Here is a 23008-nt window from a genome sequence, read left to right as displayed (position 1 = left end):
GTTCGATATTTTTTCCTAAATGTGTCGACTAGATCAACTTATAAAAATCCTTATCTTAGATCTCATTTTCATCATTTATATTTTAAAAAAATAAAAAATTATTTTATATAAAAATTTTGATATCAACTTATTTAGATGAATCTAATATTATCCTCTTCGATCCGAATAGAATAATTTATATCTTTTTTTTATTATTATACTTCCAATCATATTCAATCAATATTTTTTTGCTCCTACTTTGTTGAAATATAAAATAAAATAAATATATTTGAAAATATAAATAAAATAATTATCTAATTTTTAATCATAATAAATGAGTTAGTGCTAACCAAAGTAATTTTTAATTATGTTAAGTGGTGATTAACACTATATCTATTTGATTGGATCGGACGGCACTGATTGCGGGATTGCCACCTCATCATATGGGGCCCGCCCGTCTCTACCAATTTGCGCGCGAGAAAAGGACACGTTTTCCTTCCGCGCACGCAGCGCCTCTCGTTGGAGTCCACGTCGTATTTGGAACACTATGAGAATACGAAGTTACACAGGGAGGTAAATGAAAAAAATGCGCAACTCAAGCGGCACAAAGACCCACCAACACAGATGACTCGGCCATCACAACATGCGGGGCCCGAACGTCTCTCAGCATTCTACGTGCGAGTAAATGCCACGTGTTACCTCCGTTGGTCAGCCTACCACGCATGTACCGTTAAGATAATATAACTTTGACAGGGATGTGAATGCAAAAAATGCAACCAACCGTATTCACTCGCGCGCGCACGCGACGAACAATTCGCGGCTCGATACGCAACTATTTTGCTATTACTAAAAAGGCCCCTGAGAAGGTAAAATTACCAAAGAGGGGCCGATCTTTGTGATCCTCGTCGCTCTCCTCCTCTCCGCCACTGCTTATAATCCGCCCTCGCCCCTCTCCCTCCTCCTCCTTCGTACTGCTCCCACCCTCGATGCCTTCGCTTTCGGGACCTCCGCCTCCCGCCTCTTCCTTTTGATGTTCTCGGCCATGGCGGTGAAAAAAGCGGCGGAGTCCTTCTCCAAGGCGCTGGCCGACGAGGTGCAGCGCTGGGGAGGCATGAAGCAGACCGGGGTGAGCCTCCGCTACATGATGGAGTTCGGCGCCCGCCCCACCCAGAAGAACCTCCTCCTCTCCGCGCAGTTCCTCCACAAGGAGCTCCCCACGCGGATCGCCCGCCGGGCCATTGAGTTGGAGGCCCTGCCCTTCGGCTTGTCCGACGAACCCGCCGTCTTGAAGGTACTCCCCCGTTTCTCTTCATTGTGCTGCGGGAGCTGGATCCTGGTTTTTCTTCTGTTCGGTTGGTCTCGCCATGTTAGTTCTGGCGATGGATGCGATTGCTGTGCTCGATTTTGATTCTCGTGCTACCTTTAGCTGATTGAGCTGGGAAATCGAGGAATAATACCTGTCGGGTATCGGGAATCTGACCTTATCCTTTCTCCCGGTCTCGCGAAGATTGTAATCTTGTGTTGCGAAGTTGCACTAAATTAAGCCGAGACTTCGAACTGATCCTCAATTTCGTGCTTTGTTTGGTATTTTGGTAGCCAGTTAGGCTCCCTCTGAATTGTATCGTTTACATGATTTCCAAGCTATATCTGGGCATAATATATATATGCAACGATGGCATCTCTGTGCTCTCTGCTAATAGGTTCATTTTTACAGCTTTGGAGAATTCACTGCATTTATTTGGGATGGATTCTGCAGCGACCCATGCACATTCTGTAGATTAATTAGCACCAATTTGCACTGTTGGAGAGTAACATAGCTTTAAGATTTTGGGCTTAAGAAAATTCTCTGCTGATTCTTCACAGTGTCTAGGTTTGGAGTTATTATAATCGACTTATTATTTTGCATGCTCCTGCTATTAATTTGATGCAGAATGAGATTCTTCTTCTCCAATGATGTCTAGCTGTCTTAAAAATGAAAGTTTCGGTTCACGTTGTGTCATTTCTATTCTGTTACATACTACTTCGCGCGATATTGACGGGAAAACTACCCGGTGGAAGGTGAAGGACATTATCCTATGATTATCTTTTCCTTTGCCTAGATAGGCACTGTTTAATTAACATGATGACAGATATTTCTTTAGTCTGAACCCTTGCTGAATTTTTAGCTACTTTTAGATTTCATTTAGGTATCCTTTCTGTTTGATGTAGTGCACTGCATATTTATTGGTTTTTAATGCAATATTTCCATAGAATGACATCAGTTGTGGACGACAGATTCTTGATGGTTTCTCTGCTTTCCTTCTTGCCTCTTCTCTTTTCACATGGATTGCAAAATCTACTATGGACAGTTTCTGCATGTCATATTAAATACTGACATCTCCAGTGTCCTTTTTAGGTCAGAGACTGGTATCTGGATTCTTTTCGCGATCTTCGATCGTTTCCAGAAATCAAAGATACAAGTGATGAATTAGCTTTCACTCAAATGATTAAGATGATCAAGGTGAGGCATAACAACGTCGTACCAGCTATGGCTTTAGGTGTACAGCAGCTGAAGAAAGACATGAACCGCAAGGTCGTGCCGGAAGAACTCGAAGAGATTCATCAATTTCTTGACCGTTTTTACTTGTCAAGAATTGGGATCCGTATGCTTATAGGTCAGCAGAAATCTTGTTCTCAATTGCTTAAAGGCCTTTAAATTCCATTATGCTGTATGATCTACATGGAAACAGACACATGCATGATTTTCTTTTATTCTCTTTGGATGCATAATAACTTCTGATTTGAGTGAAATTCAGGGCAGCATGTGGCTTTGCATGATCCTGATCCAGAACCAGGATGTATTGGTCAAATAAACACTGGACTTTCTCCAATGCTAGTGGCCCAAATTGCTAGTGAGGATGCCCGCAGTATTTGTTATCGGGAATATGGGAGCGCTCCTGAGGTTAACATATATGGAGATCCAAATTTCACCTTCCCGTGAGTGTTGCTTGTATATTTATTCACTATGTTAATTGCCATAGCTTGTAAAGCATTCTTTTCATAAGCAAAATATTAAAATGATTTTTTTAATGTTATTTCTTTGAAAATTCTGTAGTTTGTAAGGTTGCATGCTCATGTCAAGCTATAGACATATTATTAAATAGTGTTACCTTGCTGTTGACTAAGAATCCTCTCTTTTGTTTCTTGTCTTTCCCACCTGTCTTGAAGCTTCCCTTCCCTTGAAATTGCTTGCTGATGCATCTGCATATATAGCGACAGACTTTGAATTGTCTATTGTCTCTTTCCTACAAGCAAAAGCATCTGAAGTTGCTACTTGAGTTATTTTAATTTTCATATTAACAATTTTAAATTTTGTTATACAGTGTTATTTTTCTTTAACAAGGTGGAAGGATGTTTATTCTCCTTATATGAATTTGAGACTATTCATGTAATGTTCACATTGGAATTGAACTTATGGTTGTTACTTTCAAGTGAACTTATCCGATTCTTTCTTCTACTTCTGTTTCCTTTTAGGTATGTGCCATCACATTTGCATCTCATGGTCTTTGAGTTGGTAAAGAACTCTCTGCGTGCAGTTCAAGAACGTCACATGAATTCTGACAAGGAAGTCCCCCCTGTTAGAATTATTGTTGCTGATGGGATAGAGGATGTCACAATAAAGGTATGCCTTCAGCATTTGCTTACCTTTGCAATTATTGTTTGTTTCCTATTCAAACTTGGTAATCAGGAAACCTATTCAAACTTGGTAAGCAGGAAACCATTGGCATGAGAAGAGACTGGTTGAACAAATTTATCCATTGCTTATGATTTAATCAATCCTCGTTGCTTTTGCATCATTTCCGTTTATCCGTTGTCTCATAAAACTGCTTGAATCTGATGCAGAAGAGTAGCATCTGATCAGGCATTCAGAAAGATAGAAAATGGAAAGAAAATTGAGAAGAAACTGCTTTATTTGCATGCTATTTCTTGTGACAAGTTCAATAGAGCGATTTCATTGATTGGCCAGCGAAGTTCTTTAGAAATTCATTTTCTTTTCTTTCAAAAGTATTAATAAATTTTGCAAATCATCCTGATCCAGTTTCCTAAGACAGACAGAAAAGCAAACTAAAATAGAGAAATGGAGCAAGACCAAGCAGATTTATCTTACTTGCTTGGACAGTTTTTTCTGACTGATCATAACTCCATCAGAAGAAGAACATGTGCAATGTTCTTCCAGAAAATATGGTTTCACAAAGTGTAGCTCACTGCCACCTGAACTACCAGGCTTATCTCCTACCAAAGAACTTTAAAGGGTGTCATAAGAACTAATACATACAATAACCTTCTACTATGATCTGATCTGTTTTTGGCTACATGAAGATAAAGAAACATGCTAAACTCTTGCATAGATCTTTTTATTAACCTCCAACCTGGATGTTATACAGAATTCAGATAATCATGCACCTAAAATATGCAAAATTCTTTTTCAAAATTTTGCAAATTGACCTCGACATTTTACGTGAACTATATATTTAATGGTTATAAATTCTGCATGTCTGGATCAAGAAATATAGCAAGGGTTGTCTTCCCCCTCCTACATCTCCTCTTACTTGTTTACACCATCATGATTGCCCATGCATGTAGTATGTTTGTTGCCACATGTTCTTGTGATTCTTTTTTGAAGGGATTGCTCTGTGTTCCTGAAGGTACATTCCAAATTCCAAAAATTTCAACCAATGTCGTCATCTAAGTATGCTGAACTTAAAGATTTGTTGTTTGAGCACTGCAGTCATATGGATTTTGATCTATCATTATTTGTTCCAGATTTCAGACGAAGGGGGAGGAATACCGAGAAGTGGCCTTCCAAAGATTTTCACGTATCTCTATAGCACTGCAAAAGATCCACCAGATGAAAACTACAAAGGAGTCTCAAACGGTGTAACTATGGCTGGTTATGGTTTTGGGCTCCCAATTAGTCGTCTATATGCTCGTTATTTTGGTGGTGATTTGCAAATCATCTCTATGGAAGGATATGGTATGCTCGACTCTTTTTCCCCACTTGATTTCTGATGTTAAGCTCATTATCAATGTTTGAATTTCATCATGGCTATACCTGTGTTCTTACTCAGATTTTGTGTGGGGCATGGGCATATATCTTTATAGCATACATGTCGATTCATGTAAAGCTATTAAATTTTTGTCAGACATATAGCTTAATCAGATTTAGTGTTGCCTAGAAATTATTACTCGAGGTTAATATTAGTTACTCCACTATATCCTGTAGGCCATATATATATATATATATATAGAAAGACATTGCAACAATCAGGTTTGCAGTGGGAGCCTGTTTGGACTTTGGAGCACTCGAATTAGATGACTTGCATGATAAAGAAGAGTGAACTACAATTGAATATCAACTAAAAACCTAGTCTAGTCAATGTACAGTGAAGTGCCACATCTGCAAGCATACTACTGTCCTAGTTACACCAATGGTTTGTGCCAAGAACAAATTTTATGAAATTTGTTTCTTTAAAATGGCTAATAGCTATGCACAATTTGCTAGGTTGGCTTCTTCAATGTCAAATCTTATGAATTATGCAATATTTTTTAACATTATCATCATATTTGACTTGGTTTCATTTGGTCCCCTGGACCAAAGTAGGGACGAGTCACTAGTGGAAATTATATAATTTGTCAACTTTGAATAATTAGAAATTGTGTATTGGAGCCTTCAGTTATCTTAGTGTGATTAATTATGTTTACAATTTTGCCCCCTCGACGATGCTTTTTCTCCCTTTTCTCCTTGTGACATTACTTGTGTGCCAATTGTTTCTAGCTATATGTCAAATAAGCCTCTAATTTTCGTTTTATGTTAATATTTTTACATTGAAGATGATCAAAAGCAGTCCATATCTTTCTCTATCAATTTTTATGGTCAACATGTTCATGCCACCGACTTGCTGCTCTTGTAAAGTAGCATCTATGCTGCTTGCTCTTTCTAGGTATACTATGAGTTCCCTTTTCGGGAGATAAGTCTTCAAGTGATTAAATTTAGCCTTTGTTAAATGATCAAAACGACTTCCACAAATTCATCGATAGTAAAAACATCTTGGTAATGAATCAAAAGGGCCCTGATGACATGAAAAAGATCTACTATTGATACACATGAAATTGGCCATCCTTTTCATGGCTATGGCATGTTTTCACTGACAGATCTTTTTCTTTCAAAACATTATTTTCAGGCACCGATGCATACCTACATTTGTCTCGACTGGGAGACTCACAAGAACCACTGCCATAAGGTGAACAGCCTCTCCTCTTCTCTTCTGTTCATGCTTATTAAGAAGCTGCATGCAGTTCTTGAATGGTGTAGCATGAATAAGATTATATCAGCTTTTTCCCATCGAACAAATCAGCATCATCCTCTTGGTAACTCACCGATCCTTATCGTCTACTTTACAGATGATTGCCGTATGATTTCCTCAGACCAGCTGTGCCACGGCGGGAAGAACAGTTGTAGATAAATATCCTCATCCTTGCTTAAGATTGGTTTTGATTTCTATTTTCCTCTCTTCAGATGATTGCCCACACGTAGAAGAGCTCTGGACATACATTTCATGATTGATTCAGCACGGGGAATCAGAAAATTGTGGCTGGGTTCATCTTTCAGGTTGTGCCTTTTGTGCCTGTTTGCAAAATGACCCATCACCGGAGATGTTTTCCAGGTTTGCTACTTCCGATCTCATAGCACCCACCATAAGAGAGGATGCTGGAAGAATTCATCTTGATGAGCGGCTTTGTCAGCTGCGCTTCCTAACGGCTGTGTTACGATAACATTGATTTGAATTTGAATCACAAAAAATACTCTCTCTATTTTTATTTTATGAGTTAATATTTAAAAATATTATTATAATAAAAATAGTGAAAGGTGTTTTCTTAATAATAATTTATAATTATAAAAATATTTAATAACAAACAAAAATCGATGTTTATTTTAGATTTTTCAGAATTCAAACCGTGTGAGTTGCGTCAGTCCGTTTTCGTAATTACGATTTCCAAAGTTTGACTTCGTCAATGCATCAGTCTCCACAATAAATTTCCCAAGGAAGACTCGAATGTATTCATCAAATTTAAAGATTTATATTAACAAAATAAAAAATTATAATATATTTTTATTACATTTTATGAGCTACAAAGCTTTCGACATTATTTGCTGTTATATAAACAAAATATATCACTTAAATATATTTTATGATGTGATTGGTATGTGTGAATTGAAAGACCATTTCGAGTCTTCTAGTCTTCCAGTTTTAATCCACCCCGCTCCGCAAGACCACGACTTCGCCTCCCTTCCGAGTTCTTCCTTCCCGTACGCGCACGCGTCGTCGCTCTTCCACTCCAGCAGACGGCAAACGTACGTCTTCATGACGTGGACCCGTGTCAACTGTCGTGGGCCCCGGCCAACGGGAGAAATTTGTTGGGTCTGAGGCATGTTTCGTACTCGGTAGAAACAGATGGTCTAAGAGTCAATACTCTGTTTCGAGTCGTTGTCCGCCGCTTATAAAGGGCAACTACGGACTTGCGGAGACGAGACCGGCAGAGGCCAAAGGGGGCGAGTGGTGTCTTCCCCGTTCCTGCCATTGCCACCGCGATCTGCGTACCCTCGCCGCTCTCGGAATCCTAGACTCACCGCAGGCGCGGCGATCGGAAGATAAAGAAGGGAGGATAGGCGATGGGAGGCGGCGGCGATGCCGCGGCGGGGGAGTACGCGGCGGCGAAGACATCGGTGTGGTGGGACATCGAGAATTGCCAGGTCCCTAGGGCTTGCGACCCGCACCTGATTGCCCAGAACATAAGCTCCGCCCTTGCGGCGATGGGATACCGGGGCCCCGTGTTGATTTCCGCTTTCGGCGACACGAATAAGATCACGCCATCCGTGCAACAAGCCCTCTCCAGCACCGGCATCGCCCTTAACCACGTCCCCGCCGGTAAAACATCCGACCCTCAAGCCCTGATCCCGTCGTTGCTTTGGCGGAGCGCCATTCTTAGGGTCTTAGGTTTCTTGATTGCGCAGGAAATGCCTTTCTTGCTCCTCCTCCTTTTCCTTTTTTCAGATTCCCAGTTTTCCGCGGCTTCATTGGTTTCCTAGTCACGCTATCTCATTGCTCGTACGAATAAACTTAGTGATCGGTGTGTCCATTGGGTTCTGACGGTACTTGTAGCTTTGCATATATGCTCGTTGCCCTCCAGATGGCGTCGGTTCGGTGGGCACTTAGTTTTGTGATGCGCATCTACCAACACGCTTTTGTGTGAACATGTTTTTGACTCTTCTTGTAGAATATGACAGGATACCTAAAAGCTTCCAGAATATGACAGGTTTCTTTATGATTATGGTGTATGTTTGGAGAATTATGGAATCTTTAGTTCATGCATCTAAGAGTTAAATTACTTAGTTACTGTTGGCATATTTCATAAGGAACCTGGATTCTTATTTGAATTTGGACCATCAAACCATATGAGATAGCAAGTTACTCATTCCCTGAATGTGATATATCGGAAGTTTTCATATTTGTTCTTTTTTGTATTAGTTAATTGATAAAAAATCTTGTATTTGTGAGTACAATTGTCTAGAGTCTTTAAATAACCCTTTCTTGGCCAGTTTCTAGGCTGAAATCTTGGTGTTTTGTGTAATTAATTCAATGAATTGACATAGTTTAGCAACTGGTAGGAGGGGTACATTTTTGTTGTTTTCTTTTTCTGTAATTACTTTACCTTATTGTAGTCTGTAGTCATTGTTTCAGCTTTCATATAAGCTTTTGGTTTTGGAAAAATGCTCTAAGGGCTTCTTGTCATGCATTTGAGTTCCAGTAAATCCATCTTTTTATAATTGGGTCTGGCATTTTTGCTGATGTTGATAGTGTAACTTCTGTATTTGTTACTATATACATCCATATCAAGGTAAGGTTGAGTTTCACTGAGATTATGTTTACTTGGAGCCTAGGTGGGAGGCAGTAAATTAAAGCACACTTGGGCATCAGAATGTATTTACAAATAATCTTGAGGATAAAATAAGTTAATTATTTTTATTGTTTTGTAGTATTACTATTAATATGTAAATATCCTAGGCAGAATAATAAGGAAAAAAAAAAGAAGGAAAAAGTGTGGACATCTAATAATCTCAACTGTTGAATTATAGTATAGAGAGGAAAAAATGAAGCAGCCACATCGAGTGTATATATATATATATATATATATATATATATATATAAGAAGTAAAATGGAGAGGAAGATAAGCACACATCAATAGTAGTGGACAGAAGGAGAGAAAAAAAGTAAAAGTGGGCCCGTCTTTCTTTCTCAATGAATGATCTTTTAAATTAAATCTATTGTGTATTACTTAACTAGATAGTTGAAAAATTAGAAGTATAACTTGAAGAAAAATGTGTATTACTCAATAGTACTGGACAGAATGTAAAAGAAAAGAAGAGGAGTGAAAAAGTAAAAGTGGGCCTGTGTTTTTTTCTCAATGAATGATCTTTAAAATAAATCTAATGCGTATTACTCAACTATATAATTGAAAATTAGAAGTAGAAATTGAAGAAAAACGTGTATTACTCAATAGTACTGGACAGAAGGTAAAAGAAAAGAAGAGGAGTGCAAAAGTAAAAGTGGGCCTGTGTTTCTTTCTCAATTAATGATCTTTTAAAATAAATCTAATGTGTATTACTTAACTAGATAGTTGAAAAATTAGAAGTAGAAATTGAAGAAAAATATGCACAGGACTATATAGGGTGAGCCCTTTTTGTGATTAGCTCTAGAAAGGTGCTCTACCACAGGCATTCTGTGTGCCTTTTTGATGCTATGGTATGTTAGCCGAGAAGGTGCAAGTCTCTCTCTGGATGCTTGGTAGCTTTTAGTAATAAGTTGCTGACGTAGTTGGCAGTTTAGCTTTACATCAAAGTTTGAGTCTATTAAATAAAAACATGTTTAGATCGAATTTTTATTTAGTTTATGGAACAAGGATTATTGCAAATTAGCATTATTCGACTGATATGATCCAAGACTATATATTTACATACTTGAGCTGCTCATGATTGTCCTAAAATATTCAGCTTCCTCTTTCCTATTACACTTGAAGCATTTGTGTGTGAAATTCATAACTCATGTGCTTTACCTGCAGTTCATGACTGAAAAGCTGCACTACTATTTGAAAATATTTGAATTTGTTGCCCTATGGGATATGGTTGGTTGGAAAAAAGAAATGTGTTCTTAGGAAAGCATTCTCATTTCTTTTATACATGTTCATGTTCATGGTGAAGGAAAGTTCAAGAACCTGGCTAGAGGGTGAGACTTGGAAATTGTACTGTATGAATAGTGAAGGGAAAAGAGTAATAATCAATCACTTGGAAACAATTTTCTTTTAGATATGTTGTGTTACAAATTTTATTGTTAATATAGGGAGCATCTCTTATCAGAGATGTTGGAGGGCTTCCTGGAGGTCACCTGGGTTAATACATAACTTGATATATGATACTCGAGAAAAGCTTCCAAATTTGGGTAGTAGTTGCATGACCTTCATCCCAACCATCGTCGCTCTACAAAGGGTTTGAGCTAAGGTTTACTTATTTTGTGTCTTTAATGTAAATTGCAGCTGATTTCAGGGTTCATTGGTGTCTGATATTTTGCAAATATGCTACTGTTTTCTTTGGTCTGTCATGATGAATTATGGAAGTCAAATTTGGGTACTAAATTTCAACAATTAAATCAAAATTGGATGCGACGCCATGCCATTTTGGTTGAAAAATACATAGATCAAGATATTCGTAGTAGATATTTCTAATTAACATACTTGCGGAGATGTTTGTTTAGAGATGGCTTTTTCTTCTTTTTTTGTTTTACTGTGATACCATCCTCTTTCTAGTTCTACATATGTTTTCTCATACCTCATTTTGATAAATGCTATGCAGGTGTCAAAGATGCAAGTGATAAGAAGATTTTGGTAGACATGCTATTTTGGGCAGTTGATAATCCTCCACCTGCCAACTACTTGTTAATATCTGGCGATCGTGACTTCTCAAATGCCCTCCATCAACTTGGATTGAGGAGATACAATATTCTTCTTGCACAACCACCAAATGTATCACAAGCCCTTGTTGCTGCTGCAAAGAGTGTCTGGAACTGGAAGGACCTTGTGTCTGGAGGAAAGCCATTGCATGAATCACCTTATATCAGCAAGACATCAGGTGGTACTTCGTTGACTGAAGCATCACTCAGTGGCAGTCCTGCAGGAAAATCTGATAATTGGTGCAAAGGAAAGTCCAAGAGATGTCCAAATCCAATCCAGCCAAATAGTGATTTAACAACAATATCAGGCAACACATTCATGCAGCCTCCTCCTGTAAGTCATGATATTCTAACTAACAGTAACGTTCCCCAATTTAACAACAGCATGAAAAATACTGATCAAATGCATATCCCAACAATGCCAAGTATGAAAGCCCAGGAAAGTTCCTACTTGAACCATGCTACTAATTTTTTCACCCAGTTACCACATCAAATGCTACCTTCTGAAGCCAACTACTCTTGCCAATCTGAAGCAGTATCTTTCAATGAAGCTCCGCATCGATTCTTTCAAGGGAATCAACCCAAGTCTTCAAATGGGGCTGTGGCAGATTATGCACCACCTCATCCATATTTCTCCATGAAAGATGGAAAAGACTTTTCTAACAATGACAAATCACGCTGGCCTCACCCATTAAGACCTAGTGATTTACTACCTCCACAGCCTAGTACTCGACCTGGGAATTTGTCTTCATCAAATTCTCAAAAGTATAATCTTAATGCAATTCCATATAGGCCTAGTGGTGCAGCATTCACTTCACCACAGAGCTGGATAGGTGGCCCACCCTTCTCCACAGGAAACTTACCTGAATTCAGCAGAGTTAGCATATCAGATGATCCTAGTGGTGGCCATCATAACAGTTCATCTTTTAAGAGTAACCCTAAACCAAACATTTCTGTATCAGATCATTATGGTCCACAGAGTTACCAAACAACTTATGAGGAACATGTGCACAGACAACCTACAAACACCAGGGACAGCAACTTGTCTAAAGATGAGTTGTGGGGTAAGCCAGGATGCCTGTCAGTACCAACTGAAGTCCAGAATGTTTTGTGTGCTCTGCGCATATTAAAAACTGACAAAATGGTCCCAAATGAAGCAAACATAGCTGATTGTATTCGCTATGGCGAGATGAATATTCAGAATTTTAACATTGGCATGGCCTTGAGCTATGCAGTTCATCATCAACTTCTTGTGATGCACAAGCTAGGAGGTAATTTACCATTCTATGTAGAAAAAAATGATGTACTCTGGAAATGTATCAATCCTATTGATATTAATGCTAAGCATCCAAAGGCAACATGGGATGCAGTTCTACGGTTTCTCTGTTCGACAGCTGGACGTGCTTCAATGATGACATCACAATGCAGGTAACATTTTTATTGAAGGCTGTTGTTTAATTTGCGTTCTTGCATTCATGATACAACTCGTTAATTTTATACAGGTATCAAGCAGCAATAATTGTGAGAAATTCATGTTTGAATCATCTTGTTTTGGGTGAAATTCTTCAGATATTGCACGTGACAGTTAGTGTCAAGAGGTGGATTACACCTCACCCATCGGGTTGGCAGCCGTTATCTTTCCATTTACCTGATACAGATAAGAATACAGATGCGGGTGCCAGTACAACATATTGATATCTTCCCAAAGTGGAACAGTACATTGGTATAGATTGTCGTGGTAAAGCAGATTAAATTTAGTGGACTCAGGGAACTAGGTATCCTTTGTTCCTTACGGGTTAATTGTTGTATACTCAGGTCAAGCAAAAGTTGATCCTGATAAGAGTATGTCATTGCTATAAGTATTAGTTGATAAAAAACTTCAGAAATTACGAGGAATGCTTTCAACCAATACGAGTATTACATATGTACCGGCCAAGGAGAGTCTTCTGAAGGTGCTAGCTAGATCTCTCATAAATTGACAGATTCTAATAAGCAGTCATATAGTTTGCATGGGAATTAGTTATCTTATGGGATGATAAAGGTACAGGATGATGGATAAGCTCACGGTAATGCAGTGGCAGTCTACGCCAATACGCATGGGTGCTTTGGACATTATACTTGAAACATTCAGGTGGACATAGTATAATCTCATCTTCCGTGCTTTGTGGATCCGATTTCCAAATTTTCTTGGTGACAAAAGCTTTGCCGTCATGTGGCAGCCGGCTAAACAAATGATCAACCAGAATGGAGGTTGCAACATGTCTAGAAAAAGGTTGACTATTATGATCATACCAACTTTTATTGTCTGGTGGTGGAAAAGTATGCTCCTCTATGCAGTTGGTTGCGAAATGCAGATTTCATTTTATCCTACAGTTATACTGGCAACCTGTCGATGCAATAACTTGTTCCACAGTCGAGCGTCCAGGTGGTGTTAGTATATGGTTGTTTGCTCTATGTAGCAAGCTTCTTTGTTGTTCTCTTTCCACAAACAGAACCTGTTGTATTTTCATATCTTTCGCCGCCACAGTGGCATGTTAGTACCTAGAAGATGAGTAGTCGTTATGCTTTCTAAGTTTGATCTTGTTCTTCTTCCTTGGAGAAGTTTTATTTACTTCTCTGTTTCAAAAGAAGGAAGTCCTTTTTGTTTACAGACTGCAGTTCTATAGCTACCATGTATGTATACCGCCCTGGATTTACGATAAATGCCTATTGTGTAGAGTGTTTGATCGGGTTGGAGATGTTTCATTTACTTCCAAGGGTTTAGTTCTTAAAATGTTTTTGTACAAAGATAAACTATGTTTATTTATATGACAGCTGGTTGTTTTCAATTGCCTATGAATGTTGGAGACAAATGCTAATTTAAGCTTAAATCAATCAGGATGGATTACACTTTATTATTTTGTTAGGCCAATTAGGTCATCTACCTTCATTGAATCAAGTAATTATATAATTCATCTTTTATTGGTCATCTATTATCTTATTTGGTTTTACTCTTTATGTAACTAAGTTCATGGAAGATACCAAGGTAAATAATATCGAATGATATCGTCTGGTACAAGCGGTACGTATCGATTCGATCGTGTATCGATACATCAACTGTTCGTTACCAGGCAGAATAATATATATATATATATATATATATATATATATATATATATATATATATATATATATATATATATTGAGCGTTATATCTAACCGTATATCATATATTTTGTATAACAAAAATTATGGTACGGTACGAAATTACAGATATCGTTCCACTTTTGGAGGTCTCAAAGCTGTCCACCTTCTCCAACTTTCCTCGTTTGAAATCGGGAATCTTCGGATGTCAGTTAGAAAGAAGTGAAGTCGGTCCCACCAACAGGAGCATCTGCCCTTTTTCCGGTGTGAGGGCTGAAGTCCAAGGGCGAGATGTCGCCCTGCTGTTATGAGAATACATCTTTCCATTAGGAAAGATGCCTTCGTTCCAACACAGACTCAAACCACTCAAATGAATGTCGTCGATATAACTAAGGGAATCAATGATATTTGATGTGTTTTGATATTTCTCTCTTTTTTATTTACTTTGCATCATGAGAATCTTATTCGACGTAGTTGCCAAAACGTAATCTATTTATTCGATATGCGTACAAAACTTAGGATAGATAGCCTTATCACCCATGCGCACCAGCATAAACTAGCAGTCGATGATGGTGATGATCTTTGCTTCTCAGTTTTCTTATCAGTAAAATGAAAATACCGATACCTCCGGTCGTCGTCCGGTGACTCTCAACTCCCATATTTCTTTCCTTCGTTCACTGCAAGAGGCGCGCGCGGCCAAGGAAAACGGGAAGCTGCCCGTGTGGAATCACTAATCGCCACCATCTTCCGACGTCGCTCGTTTATGTACAATTGGGCATATTCCGAGCACGTCTATCTCGTGCGCCTGATGCTACAAAAAGGCGCGTCACGTGTAGCTGCTCGCCTCTGGCGTCAAGCTCTTCTTCGTCCCCAGAAGCTGTTCTCCCTTGCTCGCCCCCAAATCCTCCGATAGCCTCGCACACACCTGCAGACCACCGCCATCCGCATAAGCTTTGATCTCTCTGTCACTGCCTAGGAGAGCAGACTCGTCTTACCTTCCTGTACAACGACGAATCACCCTGTGACTTCCTCAGCTCCACAACACACACAGACGGAGTGAGCTCGAACACCTACATCTCATCAAAATCATGGTATCATGATCTTATCTCATTTACTCGAAAGCTCAAGCAGCAAGAAAGCTTTACCTCTGTAGCCAGAGACAGTGACGCAGCGGTCTTCGTGCTCCTCCGATCCTGCTTCTGCGTTACTTTCAGCTGCCAATAGATGACAAAAGAACAGTTGGTAGTGATTCCAAGGTACCAAGCTATGGCAGGAGATCTGGAGGTACCAACCTTGCCATGCCCCGTCTGAACCTGAAGCCCCATCTCTGTGACGATGTCCACAATCTTCTCCAACAACTCTTTTGGTGAGTGATCTGATGTGAACCTTATTTTCCTTTCGGACACATCCTGCAAAAGGCCATAAGCAATATCTATGAACACGTTACAAGTTGAATGAAAGAGGCAATTTGTCATTTCCTACCTCTTTCTCGAAGAAGCCAGAAAGATCGAGCGATGAAGACATTCCTATCAGCTGGAACGCATTGATATGTGTAGGTGAAGCTCCATTCTCGCCGGACACATTTTGCTGCAGACATCCAAAACATCAGCTCCGATTCAAAGCAATCAAAGCCTCTCCAAAACAGACCTTGTTTTACCTCTTTAACAGGAAAGGAGTCACCATAACTGTCGTCGCCGTCGTCGTCATCATCTTTCGGGAACACCGGGGCGTAGTCCTCTTTGAACCAGTCGTCTGCTTTGATCCCAGCCACATTCATCCGAGTTACAGGATTTGGATCAAGAATCCTCCTCAGGATGTTCTGAGCGCCCGGGGAGAGCCACCTGGGGATCTTGGTGTCGCCCCTGACGATCTAAGCCAAGAAGCAAGAAGATATCACTCCCTGCCCAGCAACCGATAAGGATCTCCACTCCATCCTTGTGCAGAGTGCATACCTTCTGATATAGAACAGCGAGGTTTCTGTCGTCGAAAGGAAGATAGCCGGTGAGGATGACATAGAGGATGACACCACAAGACCAGATATCGGACCTCGCACCGTCGTAACCTCGGTTCGAGAGGATCTGATGGCATTGCCACAAGAACTCGTCAAGCCAGGCATCACCAGGAATATGAAGAAAGCAGAAATGGAAGGAAGTGGTAGAAATCACCTCAGGGGCAATGTAATTTGGGCTCCCACATGTTGTGTGCAGCAATCCATCATTCTGATGCAGCACAAGGAAGAAGATTTAGCCAAACAACACAAATGGAGAGAGAGAGAGAGAGAGAGTTGAGTGTCTTGTTTCACTGAGGAGGAGCTTAATTGACATACCCCAAGATGTTGAGGCAGTGCACTGAGGCCGAAATCGGATACCTTTATGTTTCCTTTTGCATCAACCAACACATTCTCTGGCTGTGATACGAGTAGAAGATGACTCTCCCTCTCAATTTGACACTTGAATCGATCACATAGAAGTGCAGTTGAGATTTGTTACCTTGAGATCTCTGTGGTAAACACCCTTATCGTGACAATAGCTGACAGCATCTATCAACTGCTGGAAAAGCCTCCTTCCTTCCTTTTCTGAAAGCTTACCCTTCAATGACTACAACATAGAATAGCAAAACCAGCTTCAGAAGCCGTAATTCTATGACACGCCAAAAAACAAAGACAAAGATTTGTCACAGAGGCAATTCAACAAATAGGTTGCTTACGATTTTGTCGAACAATTCGCCGCCGTTGACGTATTCAAGGACCATATAAATCTTGGTTTTGCTGGCCGATACCTGTCGCTCAAACACCAAATTGCCCTGTCAATATGAATCTGAAGCATAATTTGAACTACAAAACTTGGTTCTTTCATCACAAACATGCATAATTATCCCTATCAAGCTACTAAGAATATTTGCCCTCAGCAAAGCCAGAACCTGCTACTCCTATCTACCGATAAAGTTGCAGCGGAGCAATCTTACTGCGATGCTGAGATCATTGAAAAGAAGAGTCACCGAGTGAAACAAAAGGATCACAAATAAATGCTACTGAGAACATCTAATGCCCGCCCTGTTTCCACAGAAGGAGACCTCAATTAGCGACTGCGTCCATTGGACCCAACCGTATCGACCGCACGGCTTTCCTTCTCCACATGCATCGAGGCCCACAGTGAGATGAGTTGATTGCGCCAGAATCACATGGGGGCAACTCCCGAGGGCAGGACGCGGACGCGGCGGACCCGTCGGCCGTGTCCCGATCTGGACTGCACGTTGAGCCGGTTCCCGCCGGGGCCCACGTGTTCCACGCCGACCGTCGGTGCCCTGTAGCCATCGTGATCGGGACCTCGCATCTCAAAGCGTCGGTCCCCCACCAGTGTCTTTTGGGCCCCAGCGTCACGCGGCCAATCAGCGCCGTTCCGGTCATGGCAGGCGGACAGCTCGTGGGACTGGCACGAAGTCGCGGCCGTGTTAGTATTAGTATTATTAGTGTTTGGTCATGGTGGGGTTGCGAACGCCAAACCAATCCGAAAAGAAGGACAACGAGGACAAAGATTCCTTGCTTCCAACTCCATCCACCGAGACCTGCCTAATTTCCCCGGAATCTACTGCTCGATCTTGCTCGATATTAAATCGAATAAAATAATCAAAACACCAGACAACAGAAGTATGCGTTCTCCCAGAACTAAACTGAGGAGGAGATGAACGCGGGGAGTCAACAAGAAGAAGAAGAGAGAGAGAGGCGGGAGGCAAACCTCATGTAGACGGACCACGTTGGGATGCTTCAGCAGCTTCAGCGTGCCAATCTCCCTCTTGATCTGTTCCATTTCTTGCATGGTTAGTACGACCTCAAATGATTCCACTACGGGCAACAAACAAGTGGAAGAGGAAGGATGGAAGGGGAGAGAGATGCTTGACCTGGTCGTCGATCTTGAGGGACTGGATGCGCTTGCGGTCGAGGATCTTGACGGCGAAGGCCTGCCCGGTGACGACGTTCCTCGCGTACTTCACCTTCCCGAAGTTCCCCTCGCCCAGCGTCCTCCCCAGCTCATACTTCCCCAGCACTCCCTCCTCGCCTCCTTCCTTCACCATATATGCACGAACAGAACCGTCCTCTTCCTCTTCTTCTACTCCCTGTCTTCGTTCTCTTCTCGCGATGGGAGAAGCCCTGATCAATTCAACAAACCCCAGCCTTTATTCACTCGTGCAAGGAAGAAAGAATAATAGAGTTAGAATGCAGCAGTTTGCATCAATCTCGGGGCTATGTGCTTTTACCACAGTCGCCTCCTGTCTCAAGCAAAGCACAACAAGAAAGATAGAGAAAGAACAATAGACAGGATAGAGCCTATGTGGCTGACTCTGTTCTTATCTCCTTATATTATCATTATTCTTAGTACCCTCAAGTTAACCGACATTAATTGGCAAGGGAGTCATGGCTTTCCAGAAGGAGATAGAGGCAAGGGGTCGTGGGGCAGCATTGTCCATTTCTTGTGTGGAGAGACTCCATGACTCATCTGGCTCCACAACTTTGTTAATGGCTACTTGCACGTACAAAAGGGCAAAAAGCGTAAGAGAAAGGTCATGTGATAAGTGCAGCATATGCTCTCAGTTAATCATGTCCATAGATAAGTATGTGATTCAGGTTTCCCTTCCCTCTGCTTATAATACGAAGGACAGTAACTCTCACATAGTCACAATTAATCAAAACTTACATACACAAAGTAGCCTCGTTGGCTGTCTCATTCTCAACATTAGGAAGCAAAGTATAACCCAACAAATAAGAAATATATTATTCCTTTTGACCGAAAAGAAGAGAAAAAAAAATCCTTTTCTTATTAGGGTGTTGATTTCAAAACATAGCTAGCAAAAGTAATGTATGTTTCACGGCACACAACTCAACCCTGCACATTGCGTAAGAGAATTTCCCATGTCATGTAGATGGGAAGCATGATGCAAGATGATAAAGTGAAATTGACTCGAGAGTTTGACACGGCACGCACATCGCTTGGTAAACAAGCAATTCCATCTAGCAGCCGCACGTATCATGGCACGTAGTTGTACTGCACGAAATCTGTTCTATCATATATGTACTCCAAAATGTATTCTCTTTGGAATTTTGTGCCAAGAAGACTATGATTAAAGAAGAAAGAGCATCAAGCATCCATTGTTGTTATATATGATTTGATAGATCCACCTATAAATATGGCCACCGATCCTAATTTCCACGATAATTGTCTTATGCACCCAATAGTCTCATTGCCTTCTTCAACACCGACAAGTTCTTTTGATATGATCAAATTATACTTTACGAAACTTCCACCAATTATTGTTAATACAAGTCTAACTTGTAGGGCCTTGATGAGGTGGTATGGATATTATGCTCCATTTTATTGTCTTATTTATGTGTAATGAAAGTGATTGTGGAAAGATAATAAGATACTGTAACAGCCACTAATTGGTCTTGTGATATACTCAGTGAATAAAAAGAATATATATATATATATATGTATATATATATATGTATGTATGTATATATATATATACATATAATTGATGCTAAAAAAATTATTCAGATGTATTTTAGAAATTTTAGATTTTTCTGACAGACAAATATGCTATTTCAAAACCTTGCAATGGTCATAAATGTACAATTCTTATTAGAAATATAATGTAAATAAGACTAATGTTGCATCTTAGTTCAGAACTAATTACTAACGATGAAATTAAGAACCATGTCCATCTTAATCATGATGCCAATAATAACCATATGTCATTTTCCACCGGACAAAGTAATTGGGAAGTAGCTATAATGAACTGCGAATGTCACAATCTCCGTCACCGCCCTAACTGATTTGATTAGTTTCTCCCCAATTTTTTTTATGAACCCAGCAGGTTGGATGGGACCCGCGCTGAAACAGTTCCGCGATGGAGTGCACGTACTCGAGCTACGCGTGCCACGCGTCACGCCCTTGACATGGTCTCCGTGTTTCCCAGAACCAGTGCGGGAAGTGCTACGTGAACGAGCCAAACCTAGGTCACGAGCCGAGGTGGCAGCTAGGCAACCGTCCGATGAGAAAAGTGTATTTCTCCCCGGCTTTTTTGCAGGTGCGATCGGCACAATGAGACGGTGCCTTCTGTGGAGGATACAACGAGCTACTACTAATCGCAATGAGCGATTCCAACTACTTTCGTTTCCTTGGAAGGGCAAACATCTCGGAACTAAAATAAACAGATCGACCGCAAATGTTGGTCAATTTCTTCCCCCAAATTCCAGTTGAAGCACTCCCTCCATAAAGGAAAGCAAGGAGGAAACCGAGTACTGCGTGCGCTTCCGATCACAGAAAAAAGAAGAAAAAAGAGGCGAAAACGAAGCACATAAACCGCGAAACCGAAAGCGTGCGATCTCGTGTAAGAATCACATAGAAGCATAGTGGAGATACTCAGATCAAGATCCCACGCACCTTCTCAGACTTCCAGATTCGCAGGAGGGCGGCGCCAAGGGAGCGGACGTTCCCGGTGATCCGGCGGTCGGGGTGTGGTTCAAGATGGGGGAATGGTACGATAAGGAGGACGGCGAAAGCAAGCGTCGTGCTACATATATAGAGAGGAACGGTTGAGCTTTGGACGCTTGCGGCACGAGCCGATTGAGTCACCACGTGTCGAGAAGCTACTGGATGGCTGATCTGAAATATCGAGGTACATTCACGGGCGCCCAAGGACAGATGGCAGGCATCCGTCTTACTTCCTATCATTTAAGGTCGCGTAATGCGGGTCGGATTCAGATCATATCGGATCCAATTTGGAGTCCGCCACATAAAGAAAACACCAACGAGCTTCTTGTTACCGCGTCATTGGTCTGAACATATGTCGACATTTTGCTTTTGCTTTCGGAAACAAAAACAAATGCATATTTGACTCAAGTCGGCCGCTCGTCCTACCAACCCACCTTTTCTTTCGGCCACAATATCCGCAACAAATATTTGCATTTGCATTTCAACAATATTAACTCATATATATATATATATATATATATATATATATATATATATATATATATATATATATATATATATGTCACGTGAAGATGAACACATGAGGAGGAGGAGGCTGGCGTGCACGTTTCACGCGAGTGATGGATTAGGTGGAACGGCTGCGACATCGCAAGTAATAATAATAATAATAATGAGGAGGATGACGACGATGAGAGAGGGAGATTGCTTCCACGGCATGAAGTGTTGGAGTGGGCGAAGTCAGGGAGGAGAGGGTGGCGGACGGAAAGAGCCTCGAGTACTCGGAGACGCAGTCATCGGCGGGTGGATGCTCTCATTGTTGCGTCCTTTGAGCTCCTCTTTTTCGTCCTATGCTCTCTCGCCTTTCGATCGAAGAAACGTAAAAAAAAAAAAAAAAAAAAAATATCATTATATCAAAGTTCATTATACTGTACCGTATCGATGTTTCGATCCGAACTTGATATGGTACGATACCAAAATATCAGACGATATATCAGAACATATCGAATATTTTTTTATTTTTTTTCATACCGTAGCAGTGCTACAGTATAGTACTATAGCACTATAACAATATCGGATGGTCCGCGTATCGGTAACCTGTCGGATTGATACGTACCGCCTGATACGGATGATATGCTTCGGTACGATAGATCTTGCATTATATTAATAATATTTTAATACACCAATTTCTATGTTTCATATGTGTTTTGATAGAAAACTTTTAGGTTAATGCTGATTGGTTTGGTTTAACTCGAACTCATCGTTAGCATCATATTAGAGTCGATATACATAAAAATTAAATTAAATGAAGAAAAAAAAGATAAATGAAAGAAATTTTTAGAAGATTTAAGGAGTCATATATTTGGATCTAATAGACTTAAGTTCATTAAAACTATCCAATATGGATTCATTAGAACTATATGTCTCGTTTATTAGCACCTGCCATTCTTGTACTTTTGCCTTCTCCAAAGAATCATCATCGAATACTCGTACACACACTGTCCTTTTTGTCCATGTTCTTTGCTCCCTGTCGGTGCCATTTATTTTGCCATCATATAGATGTTTCCAAACGCACATTTCAGATATAAATCATTCCTAAATTGGATGTTAATTAATCGTATAATTATAATCTTTTGTCAATTATAGTATTCTCCTTTGTCTCTTAAGTAAGAAAGTATTTTAAAATCTTATGATCAATGTAGATTTTATATTTCTCATCATAATGATAACATCATTAATTTTTTTTGATAAAAGCTATAGTTATCGATTCAGAATAATGAGTTGGATAAATTTTCTCATATTTTTTTAATTGTCTTGAGACATAAATTATATCTCTATCATTTTACATCAAAATATATCATACTCTATTTTTAGACGTATAGTTATACATTACAAATACTCGTGACTCAGTTGGTATAATAAGAATTGGAGTTGAAATTAATTTTTTTTACAAGTGATTGTGACGAGACATGTATTAAAATATCATAAGCACGAAGAATTGATTTATATCGAGAGAAAAATATATTATTTAAGAAATTTGTCATTTAAAAAAATATTTTTATTATTCCTAAACTTTTAATGTTGATAATTTTTCACTAGCCCAAAAATCTTGCTTGTATAGTTTAATTCCTCCTACCATTGGAAGCATGTCTCCATCTGACCCGGAAAGATGCTTACAGATGCAACTCCTTGCAAGCTACTAAGAGAAACAAGCAATACCAAACGGAGATGTTGGATTCCTTGGCACCAAATGTCTTGAACCCACTTGATCCTATCGACAAGACACCGTGATGAAGTGCACCATCAAGGGAAAATAACACGAAAAGGAACACACAAAGTCTTCGTACGTGACAGCTCCATGCATAGCACGTTGA

General features: G+C 40.1%; 3 protein-coding genes across 8 annotated transcripts; 2 read left to right on the top strand and 1 right to left on the bottom strand.

The window, feature by feature from the left end:
* The first annotated feature begins 932 nt into the window (after nucleotides 1–932).
* LOC135581803 (pyruvate dehydrogenase (acetyl-transferring) kinase, mitochondrial-like) lies at nucleotides 933–6837 on the top strand. 3 transcript variants are annotated; one of them, XR_010492337.1, is made up of 7 exons: nucleotides 933–1270; nucleotides 2375–2633; nucleotides 2775–2955; nucleotides 3493–3640; nucleotides 4783–4993; nucleotides 6201–6387; nucleotides 6536–6837. XR_010492337.1 is itself a non-coding variant. In XM_065131689.1 (7 exons), exons 1-6 carry the CDS (start codon nucleotides 1010–1012, stop codon nucleotides 6257–6259), a joined length of 1119 nt encoding a protein of 372 aa, XP_064987761.1. In that variant the 5' UTR covers nucleotides 933–1009; the 3' UTR covers nucleotide 6260; nucleotides 6536–6837. The 3 variants fall into 3 exon arrangements, 2 of the variants coding, with proteins under 2 accessions (XP_064987761.1, XP_064987760.1); XM_065131689.1 differs by having other exon boundaries at nucleotides 6201–6260; XM_065131688.1 differs by having other exon boundaries at nucleotides 934–1270; nucleotides 6201–6260; nucleotides 6421–6837.
* Nucleotides 6838–7441: 604 nt separating this feature from the next.
* Nucleotides 7442–13758, top strand: LOC135627778 (uncharacterized). Of its 2 annotated transcripts, XM_065134052.1 has the most exons (4): nucleotides 7442–7946; nucleotides 10926–11356; nucleotides 11504–12450; nucleotides 12525–13758. In XM_065134052.1, the coding sequence occupies exons 1-4, from the start codon at nucleotides 7691–7693 to the stop codon at nucleotides 12715–12717; spliced, it is 1827 nt and encodes a 608-aa protein (XP_064990124.1). In that variant the 5' UTR covers nucleotides 7442–7690; the 3' UTR covers nucleotides 12718–13758. The 2 variants fall into 2 exon arrangements, with proteins under 2 accessions (XP_064990124.1, XP_064990123.1); XM_065134051.1 differs by having other exon boundaries at nucleotides 7446–7946; nucleotides 10926–12450.
* An 861-nt stretch (nucleotides 13759–14619) lies between these two features.
* On the bottom strand, nucleotides 14620–20737 carry LOC135581797 (CBL-interacting protein kinase 1-like). 3 transcript variants are annotated; one of them, XM_065134053.1, is made up of 14 exons: nucleotides 20586–20737; nucleotides 18043–18292; nucleotides 17880–17942; nucleotides 16852–16923; nucleotides 16635–16742; nucleotides 16472–16552; nucleotides 16311–16364; nucleotides 16098–16223; nucleotides 15803–16015; nucleotides 15628–15732; nucleotides 15438–15554; nucleotides 15291–15359; nucleotides 15141–15215; nucleotides 14620–15070 (listed from the first exon to the last, which is right to left on the bottom strand). In XM_065134053.1, the coding sequence occupies exons 2-14, from the start codon at nucleotides 18214–18216 to the stop codon at nucleotides 14972–14974; spliced, it is 1356 nt and encodes a 451-aa protein (XP_064990125.1). In that variant the 5' UTR covers nucleotides 18217–18292; nucleotides 20586–20737; the 3' UTR covers nucleotides 14620–14971. The 3 variants fall into 3 exon arrangements, with proteins under 3 accessions (XP_064990125.1, XP_064990127.1, XP_064990128.1); XM_065134055.1 differs by lacking the exon at nucleotides 20586–20737 and adding an exon at nucleotides 17065–17573 and having other exon boundaries at nucleotides 18043–18120; XM_065134056.1 differs by lacking the exon at nucleotides 20586–20737 and adding an exon at nucleotides 17110–17573 and having other exon boundaries at nucleotides 18043–18120.
* Nucleotides 20738–23008: the final 2271 nt, after the last annotated feature.

The sequence above is a fragment of the Musa acuminata genome, chromosome BXJ2-11 (genome assembly GCF_036884655.1).
Source record: "Musa acuminata AAA Group cultivar baxijiao chromosome BXJ2-11, Cavendish_Baxijiao_AAA, whole genome shotgun sequence".
Lineage (NCBI taxonomy): Eukaryota > Viridiplantae > Streptophyta > Magnoliopsida > Zingiberales > Musaceae > Musa > Musa acuminata.
This window is presented reverse-complemented; position numbering and strand designations above follow the sequence as displayed.